The sequence below is a fragment of the Tupaia chinensis genome, unplaced genomic scaffold (assembly GCF_000334495.1).
Source record: "Tupaia chinensis unplaced genomic scaffold, TupChi_1.0 Scaffold000178_1, whole genome shotgun sequence".
Lineage (NCBI taxonomy): Eukaryota > Metazoa > Chordata > Mammalia > Scandentia > Tupaiidae > Tupaia > Tupaia belangeri.
In genome coordinates, this window is record NW_006159653.1 from 2,119,147 (window position 1) to 2,132,630 (window position 13,484).

General features: G+C 60.0%; 1 protein-coding gene across 1 annotated transcript in view; it reads right to left on the reverse strand.

The window, feature by feature from the left end:
• Window positions 1–13,484, reverse strand: part of ABCA3 (ATP binding cassette subfamily A member 3) — a gene marked incomplete in the record, with an annotated part of 50,353 nt that overhangs the window by 6,721 nt on the left and 30,148 nt on the right. Inside the window, 9 exon segments of the mRNA XM_027770991.1 lie at window positions 385–557; window positions 873–1,031; window positions 1,240–1,459; window positions 1,688–1,892; window positions 3,652–3,925; window positions 4,507–4,810; window positions 5,549–5,735; window positions 9,522–9,620; window positions 11,910–12,060. Coding sequence (XP_027626792.1) covers window positions 385–557; window positions 873–1,031; window positions 1,240–1,459; window positions 1,688–1,892; window positions 3,652–3,925; window positions 4,507–4,810; window positions 5,549–5,735; window positions 9,522–9,620; window positions 11,910–12,060 — 1,772 coding nt within the window.

Genomic DNA, 13,484 nt, shown 5'->3' on the forward strand with positions numbered 1-13,484 from the left:
GGCGCCGCTCTGTTTGTCGGAGGCTGGGGAGACCCCAGAGTCCTGGGAAAACTGAATGTCCGTGATGTCTGCGGCGAGTCCCTGGAGCATTGTGGCCCAGCAGCCGCACCGAGTACCTGGAGCACTGTGGCCCAGCAGCCGCACCCCTCCTTGGGATGTGGAGCGGCCCTTGGTCCCGCCTCCACTGGGAAGGCCCTAGACCCCAGGCTGACTCATTGCCAGTGCTGAGGCCCCAGCCCCGCCCTGGGCTGTGGGTGCTGGCAGTGTGCGTGGACCCCAACCACGTGGGTGGCTGAGGCCATGCGCGTTGTCCGCGACCCAGGCCAACCCCGCGGGAGGGCAGCCTGGGGTGGGGGAGAGAGGGAGGCTGAGGCAGCCACGCACCAGCGTCCGCCGCCTCCAGAAGGCACAGACGGTGGTCCGCAGCCCCCACAGCAGGTTGGTCTCGATGAGGAAGAGCAGGGCGAGGTAGATGAACCCTGAGGCAGCCATGGAGGTCACGAACCTGCCCACCCCTGGGGCATTCCACGCATAGAAGTTCTCCTGGTACTTGATGTCTAAGGCAGAGGGAGATATGAGACCGGAGACCCAGAGATCCAGGGAGACCGGGTGGAGGAAGGAAGAGACAGTGAGGCGGCCATGAGCCAAGGATGCCTGGACCCACTGGGGGCTGGAAGAGGCAGGAAGGAGCCCCCTCGAGCATTCCCGGGACCTCTAGAAGCCGGAGAGAACCTTCTGTGGCTTTCATTCCGGCCATAGCATACCAGGAGCCGGGGAGGACAGCAGCAGAGGGGACCCGGCGGTGGGCGGGCAGGGGTACAGGGACGCGCCTCTCAGCGGCCGTGCAGCATGACCAGCAGCGGGGCACTCACTGTACTTGTGGCAGTAGTGGGCGGCCACCTCGGAGGAGGTGCAGTACCGCCGCGTCTCGTAGTTCTCATGGAAGCTGCTGACCGCCATCCCCAGACAGTGGTTGGGTAGCACCAGGAACACGTGGTCCAGGGTTCTGGAAAGTTCTTCCAGCTTTACCGCTGCAACGAGGAGGTGTAGACCAGTTAGTGTGGGAGGGCACGCCAGACCTCCCCACAAGGGTGACTGGTCAGGAAGGGCTAGTCCCCACAGAACCACACGGGAGGGGACGCCACCGACGCAGGGCAGGCCTGGCAAGGCCACCAGGCAGAGGGGCTGGGTGGGGCGGCCCAGGCTGTGGGCAGCTGCAGGCAGGTCCCCCGCTCCCACCTGGGATGCGCATGATCATGACCACCAGGAAGGTGGCGATGCCAGACAGGATGTTGAATATGGTCAGCCTGGTGTAGGCAGTGGCCGCCCCCGAGAACAGGAAGCTCATCAGGTACATGAGGGGGATGATGGCCCAGCCGTACAGCAGCAGCAGCAGCAGGGTGTCGGCCACGTGGCCGTCCTGCGTGAAGGCGCGCACCTCAAAGGCCGTGAACACCACCTGCGGGCACAGACCGGCTGTGAGCTGCCTGGCCAGCACTGGCGGGCTATGTCCGGCCCGGGTTCTGGCCCGGGTTCTGGCCCCTCTCTGACGGCCGGTCTCCCCTTCTTTCTGATGCAGCTGGTGCCAGGCTAGGCAGGGAGGCGACCGGCTGAACTGCCAGCCTAGGCTCTGTGCAGGTGTCCAGACCTAGTGCCCTGGCGTGAGGCCACGCACCCTGGCACTCACCAGCAGCAGCAGGCTGGGGACGAGGAAGGAGGCGAGGTCCCACAGCAGGGCAGACAGCCAGAATGTGGCCGCGTGCACCCCGCTCACAAACTGCATGTGCTTGGCCCGCACGGCCCGCTCACTGACAGCCAGGACGGCAAACGTGCTGGCCAAGAACGCCATGGCGAGGAGCAGGTTGAGGGTGATGTCGAAGCCCTCCCGGCCCCTGTGGGAACAAGGCAGTTCAGAGCCGTGCGGCCTGTCCAGGCAGCAGGGGCCTGGTCCCGTCGGCCTGTCCGGGCATGTCACTGAGTGAGTCCCCGAGCCCCATCCGCTCAGGACAGCTGGCCTAGCATCCTGCTCTTCCCCTCTGGTGGGAACCCTGTGCCTCGCCAGCCCTGCCCACGTCTGAGCCCACTCTCCATTCCGCATTGTTGGCAGAGACAGCTGCCAGCCCACATCAGTGCTGTGGTAACAGAACGTCACTTGGCAGAAAGGAGAGGATGAAGTCAGTGACGGCACCAGGTGGGTGAGCCATGGCCACATGGAGCCCAGAGACTCAGAGCAAGCGTCCTGTGACCCAGAAGCCCACCCGGAGGATGGAGGATGGGCAGATGGGCAGTTACTGGGGAGTGAAGGTGAGGGCGGCTGGCACGGGACAGGCTGAGGCACGTGTTCACGTGTGGGCCTGGCGGGGCCCCTCTGCGTGCCGCCGGAGCCACGTGGGGAGCCTAGGCTTGGATGGGGCCACCTTGGGCAGGCCCACGCCAGGTATATCTGCACACACCTACACTCTGGGCTGGCTGGGGCGGCAGGAGGGTCACGGTGCGGTGAGACCCTGCTGCGGTGCCTGTCTGTCTCTGGGACAGAAGAGGAACAGGTCAGCACCCTCGCTGTGCTGCCCCACAGCTCTGTTGACACTCCAGCAGGTCGAGCAGGTTGGCTGGGTACTATGTTGGAGGGGTTGCCTGGTGAGTTTTGCTTTTTGTTTGTGTATTTAGAGAAATGTTTTGCTATAGGGCACTTACGCTCTCCAGAGGGTGGGGGGGAGAAATCATGCCCAGTGGGGATGACCGTGCCACAATCCCTTCTTTGTTCTTCTCTTGGGGTTTTGGAGACGCACACACACGTGCCCAGCATGAGTTTTAAGCCACCGGGCCCAAGATTTGAACCGCAGTTGACTAACGTAGGAGTCCAGCAACAGCCATTATCCCATCTGCTGGTCCCTGCCTGGGGAGTTTGATCACCTAGAGCTCTTAAAACAGAACCCAGACTCCTGCCTGGCCCACTGGCACCCTAACGAGCTCCAGCTCCGAGGCAGGGTCTACCCCGCTGCTTCTCACACCCCAGCTCAGCCTCCTGCAGTCTGAGACCCTGCAGGTGAGAGGGCCCCGCGCTCGCCTCCTTCCTGAGCTCCTGGTGCCTCACCGGGGAACCCGCTTGCACACCTGGGCATCAACTCTGGGCAGGACAGCAGACGACTGCCCATTCTGCTTTCAGGGAGGGTGGGGACCAGGCTGCCCTGAACGAACTAGCTGTCCTAACGTGCAGTGACCGTCCCCAAAACGGCTCACTTCTGGTTTCCTCTAGGCGGTCCCAGAGCGCTTCGGGCTCTGCAACTGGGATAAGGGACAGCCAGCCCGACCTGCCCACCGGCCTGCCCAGGCTTCCATATGCTGCTACCTGAGGGACAGAGACGCCTGGTCCCACCAAGGCCTACTGTCCTCTCCCTCCTTCCCTTCAGCTCACACGTGCAGGGGGTGCCCCTGGGAGACCAGTCCACTGCGAGGACAATGGCCGGGAGCTGGTACAGATCTGGGAGAGGGACGTGGGCCGCAGCCACTGCACCGAGCCCTGTGAGAGCCGCAGTGCACATGGGGGGTGGGACAGACACTCCTGGCCGAGAGCCCACGGCTTCTGGAGGGCGGGCATCATACGTTACCCGTCTCCTGCCTCAGCGGGGCCCCAGGTGCTCGGTCACGTACTCGTTGAACTGGTCCTTGGCAGCCTGCAGGGCGCTTCGTGGCTGGGGGTGGTTGGAGACCACGATGGAGGCCCGAGGGCCACACAGCAGCCTGAACAGGAGGTTGTCCACGACGGCCAGCGCGGTGGCGGGGGAGTGGTACGCCTGGTTGTTGAACAGGGCGGTGACGACCGTGCGCTCGCCGACGTCCCTGAAGGACGCCGCCACAAGGCAGCGCTCGTTGAAGCCGCCCCCCTCCACGGAGGCCCTGAAAATCAGGAACTCCTCCAGGTCGCCTGGGGAGCAGGGGCAGTGTCAGGGACAGGGAGGTGCATGGGGGCCTGGCCGTGGGCCCGCGAGCTCCATCCTGTCCACGCGGTCTGCCTCTTCCTGAGGGCCACTTCACTCCCAAGGCCTTGCCCTCATTTTCTGGCCGAGTCCCGGGTCTCCTGAGCAGTGAGTGGGAAGTGAGAGCCCTCTCAGCCTGGCCCATCCAGCCAGAGCAAGGGTCCGCCCCAGGCTGGGGCAGCACTCAACGTGCCCACTGGAGGCCCAGAGCTGTGGGCTGAAGATGCTGGAAGGAAACGCAGGGTCATAGGAAGGCCAGCCCAGCAGACAAAGGTGACAGAAGCTCCCTGGGCTCTTGCATTCTGGGTACAAGCGGTCCTGAAAGACACACCTCTAGGAAGCACACGCCTGACCAGAGCGCGGCCACAGTCTTCTGCCTGCAGACCTGTGGTAATGTCTGGGGTCCTGACAGGGTTGGGCCAGGCCAGGGACACTATGAACACCCCGGTGCGTGGGCAGTAGAGAGCCGGCCTCCCCAAGGCCAGCCGAGCCACACAGCCCGCGCCCACCCCACCCTAGGCACCCTTACCCAGCACCTCGCGGGGCTCCTGCCCCTCGGCCTGCAGCATGTCCTTCAGGAGCTCGGACAGCTGCCGGCCCCGCCGGGAGGTCTCGGGAGCCGAGAAAGGCACGACAGTCCTGCCGTACTCGCCCAGGGTCAGCTTCAGGACGGGGTCATCCAAGATCTCGGAGGAGTAGTTGATGGCCAGGAGGGCCAAGGTGACGCAGGTCAGAGGGACCAGGACCTGAGCCGCCACCATCTTCCACTCCCGCCAGCTGTATAAGGCCTTCTTCAGGAGCATGGCCCAGAACTGCTGGCAGTGGAGGGCGAGCTGCAGCAGAGAGGGAGGGGATGCACCACTCAGGGCCGGCCGACGGTGCTGGGGACACACTGCGGGCTCCCAGGGCTTCTTGCAGAGGCCGGGGAGATGTGCAGTGACTCCGCGAGGGTGCGTGTGTACACGTCCTGCAGGTCCTGCAGGGGTCTCTCCACAGCCGCCGAGTGGGGCAGACCCTCCGTCCTTGCAGGACAGTAGGGGAGCAGCCTAGGTCCCCGCCTTCCCCTGCCCCTCACTGGACACGCTGCTGTGCTGGAGGGTCCTGGCTCACCGCGAGGCCCTTACCCTAAGACTCTCCACCTGTCCCCCGGACGAATGGCCCTACTGGCCAACATCACCCCTTCTGCTCTCAGTTCGAAGAGCACTGGGGTTCTGGGCTCAGGCTGACCAGGGGCCAGGCCCGAACTCCACTGCTGCCGTTTGACTTCGACCCTGGCCCCAGTTTCTGGTTAGCTTCTCCCGTCTCATCAAATTCCTGGAAAGCCCGGTCGGCACGGCCTGGGCCAGGCAGGCTCTCGGTAAACATGCATGTCGGCATCGCCAGCAGACGCTCCTTCCTCCTGCGGGCACCCAGCTGCGAGCGCTAAGCCCTCCCGCTCTATCCAGGCGCTCCCAGTCTCCCTCCTCCTGCTGCCACGGGCGTGGCTGTGACCTGCCCTGTGCCAGGGCCCTGACCCTCCCGGAGCTCAGCTGCCCTGGTGGACCGCCCACGGGCAGGGGTCACTCACTCACCCCGGTGTTGAGCTTGACAGCTGCACGCTCTTCCTCGATAAGGGCCCCGATGCCGTCGGTGGGGTCCATCACCCCGCACAGGTTGCCATCCAGGGCCCAGTCGCTGGCCCGCCTCTCGTGCTGGTACTGCAGGGCCGGGAGCTGGACGGCTTGGATGTCCATGCTGCTGTCTACCAGCTTGCCGACCCTGCGCCAGCACACAGGCACTGGTCAGAGTCCAGCTCCGGGCTGGGGGCGCGCTGTTACCGGTGCACTGAGGGGAGGTGGCAGACGGTCCTCTCGGAGGTGTGAGGTGAGCAGCTCGTTCGGTCAGTCACTCACTGGCGCACCCACCCCTGAACCTCTCTGGAACCACCTCCGTGTGCAGGCAAGCAAGGCCTGGGGCCACCAGACAGGCCTGTCCTGGAGGACCCCTGCTCCCAGGGAGACTGCCCTTATAACCAGGGCTCTCAAGGGGGTGCAGAAAGTTGCAGGGCGCGAGTTAGGGGCGTTCACTGCCGCCGTGAGATGGGGGTGGGGAGAGCTCCAGGAGCATGGGGGGGCGCGCATAGAGGGAGGGCAGGGAGGCGGCAGGGCTGCATGGGGCTGGGCGAAGCCTGTGAGCCAGGTCAGCCCAGTGCTGTCGCGGGCTCCATACACCCCGGCCATGAACGCCGACGGCTCGGTCTCCCCAGACGCCAGGAGGCTTCTAGAAGCAGAGGCCCTGTCCTGTTGTGTCCCACCTCTCTGCGCGCCGTGTACACGTGGTGCCCCTTATCGCTGAGTGCACAGATGAACGGGGGAGAAATGAGCGGAAAGGGCCAGCAGGTGGCGTGGTGGTCAAAGGCGTTGGACTCCCACCTGGCCAACGGGGGTCTGAGTCCTAGACCTGGTGGCTCACTTTCTCACGTTCTCTCTCTTGTCAAATTAAAATAAATAAATAAATTAAATTAAATTAAATAATTCTTTAGGAAAAAAGAAATGATCGAACAGTTGAGCTGTTGATGCCCAAGGACCCTTCTGTTTTAGTGCTTCTGATAGTAGCCGTCTAAGTAAGAACGGATGCGTGCGTGAGTGGAGTGATCAAAGATTAAACACGGCTAGCACAGGACACGCCGTACATATGTGGAGTCTTCACAGATGGAGTGTCTTATTAGGAGCAAGGTTGTCTGGGAAGTCGCGATGCATCTTTATGCAAAATGTGTCCTGCTTTTCCCAAAGCCCTAATACATGGACCTCAAAGTTTTGGTCATAGGGTGGGTGCACTTGCTAGAGAGGACAAAGGCAGAGACACAGAGAGGGGAAGTGAGAAATACCCCCCAAGGGGATGGCCATGCCATAACCCCTTCTCTATTCTCCTCTTGGGGTTTTGGACACACATGCATGTGTGCCTAGTGTGATTTTTAAAAATTATTTGATTTTAATTTAATTCTATTATTATTTAATTTGACCAGAGAGAGGTGGAGAGAGAGAGGGAGAGAGAGAAAGCAAGCCGCCAGGACTGGGATCCAAACTGGTCGGTCATGTGTGGTCGAGCACCCCGACTATGCCGCTGCCTGCTGCTCAGTGTGACTTTTAAGCCATGGGGTCCAGGACTTGAACCATAGTTGGCCATGTGGGACTCCAGCACCGTAATCATTATGCCACCTGCTGGCGCTGTTCAATTCTACTTTTTGCAGACTTTTTTTTTTTTTTTTTCTTTTTGCAATAGGATGCACGTGCTTGCCAAAGAAAGAGACAGACAAGTAAGAGAGAAGCCCCGGGGGACGGATAGCCATGCCACAATCCCTTCTCCTCTTGGGGTTTTGGGGATGCACACACACCCAGTGTCTTCTTCAGACCCCTGAGCCTAGGACTTGAGTCATGGAGTTGGCCACGTGGGATCTAGCGTCCTGACCCCATGCCGACTGCTGGCCTATTTTCATGGGCTTTTTAAAGCCCCTTGTAGAACCGCGTGGGATAAAACATCCACACAAACACTTGCCCACAAATGTTTATAGCTGCATTATTCCCAATTGCCATGAACGTGGAAATGGCCCCCATGTCCCTCAACTGATATACGGAGAAGCAAATCGTGGTTTACCCACAAAACAGGGTATTATTCAGCCATAAGAAGGGATGAATTGATTTTTTAACTAAAAAATTTTTTTTTTCATTTGACCAAAAGAGGAGGAGAGGAGGGTGAAAGAGAGGAGAGAAGGCAGACCGCCAGGTCCGGGACTCAAACCTCAGTCGGCCATGTGGGAGTCCAGTGCCCTTAGCCACCATGCCACCTGCCATCCCTGAAGGGATGAATTTTGAAACACAATGTTTAGTGAAAGAAGGTCACAGATCATAAGAGCCACGGAAAGGATACTGAGATACTCAGGCAGGCCAGAGACAGGGCAGAGCTGGCAGAGGTGGGGAGGAAAGGGGAGGGACTGTCATGGGGGTGAGTTTTTTTTGGGGGGGGGATGAAAATGTCCTATAACTGTGGTACTAAGTGCAAGACCATGTGAACGTACTTAACCCTGAACTGTAGGTACTAAGGGTAATCTGTTTATGTCGAAAGAACTCTGTCTCAATAGAACTGCTGTTTGAAAACAGACACACAGGGACCAGCAGATGGCGTAATGTTTCCGTCGTTGGACTACCATGTAGTCAATTGTGGTTCGTGTCCCAGATGTGGTGGCTGAAAACTCACACCGGGCGCATGTGTGTGCATGCCCAAAAGCCTGAGAGAATGGAAGAGGAAGGACTGCGGTGTAGCCATCCCCACTGGGGGGTGATTTCTTGCTTTCTGTCTCTCCAGCGAGTGTATATGCTCTATAGCAAAATTCCCTCTTAAAAACAAAACAAAACAAAACAAACCCAGACACACAAACATAAGCCCCTGTGCCACCCCCTGCTGGCAATGCAGTGTGACTGGGGCCGTGAGCACGCCCTCCAATCCCACCCAGACACACACTGCTGGCCACATGCCCAGCGTCTGACCGTCCATGTCTTTCTCCCAAAGACGCCGGTGGTCTTTGGCCCAGGTCCAGGCCCTGCTAACCCCTTGCCCAAGCCTCCTCTCCTATGCTGGATTCTTCCAGTCCTGCTTATCGTCCAAGCATTTCTGCTGCCTCCATGCTCTCTGAGGGTCTGAGCCCCACCCAAGTTGCTTGTAGGCATCGCTGTCTCTGACACTACCAGGGGCCTTGGGCAGGCCTCTGACCATTTCCTCCTGAGACCAAGTGCTTAGAGAGGCCACGGGCAGGCATGGAGCCCGAAGTGGAGGTTCAAGGCCAGAGCTGCAGCAGGGTGGTGCTGCCTGCAAGTGCGATAACGGGGGTAGAGTGGATCGGAGGCAGAGGCCAGCACAAACGAGACGTCTTGTGGCTACCGGGACCCTGCAAGACCCCTGGAAACTGCTCTGCTTGGCCCCGTGCTGGCCATGGTCAGAGGGGGCCCCGCAACTGCCCTGGTTCGGCGGGTCTCCGTCTCCGGGCACTACATGCTGAGTCTCCTCCCCATACTGGCCTTCCCGCTGGTCCCTGTGGCCCTCTGGCCAGACTGCCCGAATCCGCACCCCATGGCCCTGCGTGTAGTCGCTCCTCCAGGCTGTGGGTGCTCGAGGGGAGAGACCTGCCCTGATATTTTGTTCTGGTTTTAGTACTGGGCCTGCCAAGCAAGCATGGCAGGACCATCCGATGGGTACACTGCCCGTCCGGAGGCTGCCCGCAGTTCTGAGAGTCTCAGTGCTACCTGCCTCACTTCGGTGGGCTATCTAAGCCCCCACCTGCTGGCACCGTCTGCTGGATGGCGATCCTGGGAAGGGCTCCAGACTCGGGGGCTGTGCCTTCCCATGTGCAGTGCTGAGGACGCTCCCCACCAGAGGCTCACTCGGGCCTGCTCCCACCCTGGCTGGCCCTCCACCCTCAGCGGGGCGTCTGCAGCACACCGAGGCAATGGCTGCAGCGCGCGAGACTCCGCCCAGTGCCGGGCCGGGCCGGCGGACGCCATGGGTACTGACCGGAGGAAGACCTCCTCCATGGTGGTCACGGAGGCCCCGAAGCTGGCGATGCCCAGCTCCTCCTGGTGCTTCTCCAGCTTGGCAAAGAGACTTTCAAACCTGAAAGAAGACTCAGAGCCGTCAGTCGCTTCTCGGTGACTTTCACCAACACTGTTCCTAGTCAGCTGCCTGGAGCGGAGGGACAACAGCGAGCTCCTGGAGTGTGGCATCGAAGCGCACTGAGGACAGCTTACGGCCCTGTGCTGCAGCCCAGAGTGTTTAGTTTAAGACTTAATTCTTTCTTTAGAGCAATTTCAGGTTCACAGTAAGACAGGAAAGAGCCCTCCCTGTCCCCCCTCGCTCAGCCCTGGGAGCCCTCCCTGTCCCCCGTCAGCCCTGGGAGCGGCACTCTGCCCATTGGGCCCTCTTTCCTGGCAAAGACCTAGGCAAAGGCAGGAAACAAACCCCAAGGAGCTGGCCGTAGTCATGGCGTAGGCAGATGCTTTCTCAGAGTAAAAGTACTGGAAGACATCACGACACGCCCTCTGAAATCTAGCCTGTGGTTGCTGGGGAAGGCAGCTGGGCCCGCGGCCGGCCGTGCAGTCTGAGCCCAAACCCAGTGGCTTCAGAAACATGCCTGGCGTGTGTGCACGTGTGCCCCAACCTCAACGCGGTGATGGATAAGGGACTGCGGTGTGACTCCCGCACCGCGGGATGCTTTCTTTCTTCCTCCATCTCTCTTGTTCTCTGTCTCTCTATGGCAAGCACACACAACTTCTGGAAAAAAAGGTTTTTTGAGAGATTTTTCTATAGGGCACATGCACTCACTTAGAGACATGGAGAGAAACAGAAAGTGGGAAATTGCGCCCCAAAGGGAGTGGCCTTGCCGCAATCCCTTCTCCTCCATTCTCCTCTCAGGATTCTGGGCACACACGCACACGTGCCTGGCTTGAATTTCAAGTCGCTGGGTCTGGGACTCAAACTGTGGTCAATTACAGGGAGTCCAGAACCTCAACCACGATGCCCCCTGCTGGTCCCTCTTCTGGCAAATTAAAAAAAAAATCTGTATGGATAAAAAGATCCTACAAAATCAAATAAACAACAAAGTGAAGAAGTTTGTAAAAAAAAAAAAAAAGTTTATATTAACATGTAAAAGCGACTGATAAGTGACCAAAAGGAATGAGTGGCCCAGAGGCACCCGACATTGAAAGCCCACGGGCGTTGAAAACATCGGGCAGGGAAAATATAAAATGCCCTATGCGGGTCGGTGCATCTCACCCATTAAATACACAGATACTGAAAAAGAAAAACAAACTGTACTCGAAGCTGCAGCCAGGGGCCAGCTGACGGCGTGGTGGGTAATGCAGTTGGATCTTACATGGCTGACTCCATGGTTTGAGTCCTAGACCTGGCAGCTTGAGGAAAATGCCAGGTGTGTGTGCATTTGTGCCCCAAATCCCGAAAACGGGGAGAGATGGAGGAGAAGGAGGTGCATGGGGCCGTTTCCTGAAGGGGGTGCCTTCTCGCTCCCACTGTCTCTCTCTGTGAGTGCATGCACCCTCTGACAAAAAAAAAAGAAAAAAGAAAAGAAAAAGAAACTATGGAATTAAGTGGACACGCTCCTATCCTGCGGAGAGGGGAGGGCAGTGCACCTCCGCTCTAGAGATCTGGCAACAGCTACCCCAGTACTGGGGGCCTAGCGAGAGAGGGTCTCTGGAGGGCTGGAGTTTTCTGGAAGGGTGTTTACTGACACGTCGGGGGCAACGCCCCTGCACAATGGAGCAGACGGGAAAGCTCGGCGTGCTCAGCCCCTGGAGCGCCTCGCGGCTGTGGCCGTTACCGAGCCGACCTCGGGCAAGCGCAAACCGACCTTTCTTTCTTTTCAGATTTTTGTCATGGGGCTTCTGCACTTGCAGAGATAGACTGAGGGAGGGAAGGGAGAAATCATCCCCAGGGGATGCAACCCCTCCTCTCCCACTCCTGTCGGGATTTTGGGTGCACGGGCCGGCATGTTTCTTAAGTCCCCGGGTTGGGGCATGTGCTGAGGTTTCTGAACAAGAGTCAAGTTTGGCTTCTCCTTCCCCACGCAGGGACTCTGCCCTTCGGATAGGACAGTGATGAGGAGACTCAGTTTCTGAGAACAGACGAGGAGAACATCTCAGCTGGCATTCCAGTACGGATTCGGCTCACAGGTGCTTCTGTGGCTGCCCAGAGGCTCACCCCGGAGATAGGAGGCCGCTCCCAGCCCACCCCCGGAAGCCAGGACGTGAGCTTCTCTTCTCAGGCCCAGGCGGCGGGCACACCGGGCCCAGGGGCTGACCGGGGCGGGCCAGGGCATGGCGCCCTCATGGCCACCTGGGTCCCCTCGTACCCGGGCCTGGAACTGCGTGCTGTCTCCAAGGTGTGTACCTGTGTGTGCTCTCCTTGGGAAGAACGAAGGACAGCTCAGCCCCGGCGCTGCTCTGCAGCGTGGCATTGGGGACGTGGTGGCGGACCAGCTGGGAGACACCTTCGAGGTTGCAGTGTGGCTCCTTCACCAGCGTCATGTGGTAGCCTGCACCTGTGACATGCAGGCAGGGCTCTGTGAGGCCCTTCACTGTTGCCGGCTCCTCCTGCCCAAGGGGTCTCAGGAACACCCGGCAGGTTCGAGGACAGGCTGGACAGCCTGGGGTTATGACCCAGGCTGAGTGCGCTGGGGGCTCCCTCGTGCTATCCCCAGGCCTTGCCTCCCGCAGCCTGGCTGGGAGAGGTGCAGGGGATTGGTGCTGAGCTCAGCAGTGCCGGCTTGGACCCAGAGCCTTCCATCAGCCGCAGCAGCCACGTGCCTGAGGGTTAAGGCTGACGGTCATTATGCTGTGAGCGGGAAGACAGGGTGAGTGGCAGGCACAGAGTGGGCCCTGGCCACGGCCACGGCAGTGCATGCATGTGTGCCTCCTTCCCAGAGTTGCCTTGCAGAAACCTGGGCATCACCACGTCACTCTAGAGGCAGGACTCTGGGCCAGGGAAGGGCACAGGCTTGGGTAACTGGGTAGCTGGGCAGGAAGTGGCAGGTGAGACTCTCAGGGCTGCAGCAGAGACGGGTCTCGTCTCCGCGATCAGTCCTCTTGCCTGTTTTGGGAGAGCACCCCTGGCTCTTCGCTGAGCCACGGAGAACCAGGGCTGCTCCAGCCTGCTCTGACCACATCAGCCCGGCATCTGGCCAATGGCTGGCTGTGGGGACAGCTGTGGCAGTGGGTGTGGACTCTGGGGATACTGCAGGGCTGGGCGCGCCAGTGTCTGCTCATCTGCTGGGACTGTGGGAGAGGGCATCCGGCACCAGGTGGGCCAGGTGGCGACATCAAAGGGAATCTGCCTGCCCAGCGCGGGAAGGGCCGGAGGTGCGGGCGAGCCGGGGGCAGAGGGCGAGCCACTCTTGCTTGGGAATCGCGCCATCGATAACAAGCTCGGTCTTCTCAAAGACAGAGACTGCAGGAACCAGCAGTTAGCGTAATGGCTATGTCGCTGGACTCCCACGTAGTTGACCGTGGTTCGTGTCCCGGACCCGGTGGCTTAAACTCACACTGGGCACGTGTGCATGCGTGCCCAAGATCCCGAGAGGAGAATGGAGAAGGGATTGCGGCGTGGCTATCCCCTCTGGGGGTGATTTCTCACTTTCTGTCTCTATGTCTCTCTCTGTCTGCCTGGCGAGCGCACGCGCCCTATAGTGAAAACCTCTCCAAAAAGAAAAAAGAAAAAAAGAAAGACAAGACAGAGACTGCTCCTGTGGCTCCGGCGTTTGCCCTTTTGGCCAGGGCTGAACTGAATCCTAACCAAACAGGCTGTCTGCTCCACTCCCCTCCCTCTTCATGCCCACAAGTGCCTGCATCGCTGGCCAGAGGCAGGGGAACGGGAAGTCTGAGAAGGCCCTCGGTGAAGTCAGTAGCGGGCAGCTCCCTCAGCACGGCGGGCAGGCGCTGGTCCCCACGGTGGAGGCGGGCCGGCGGG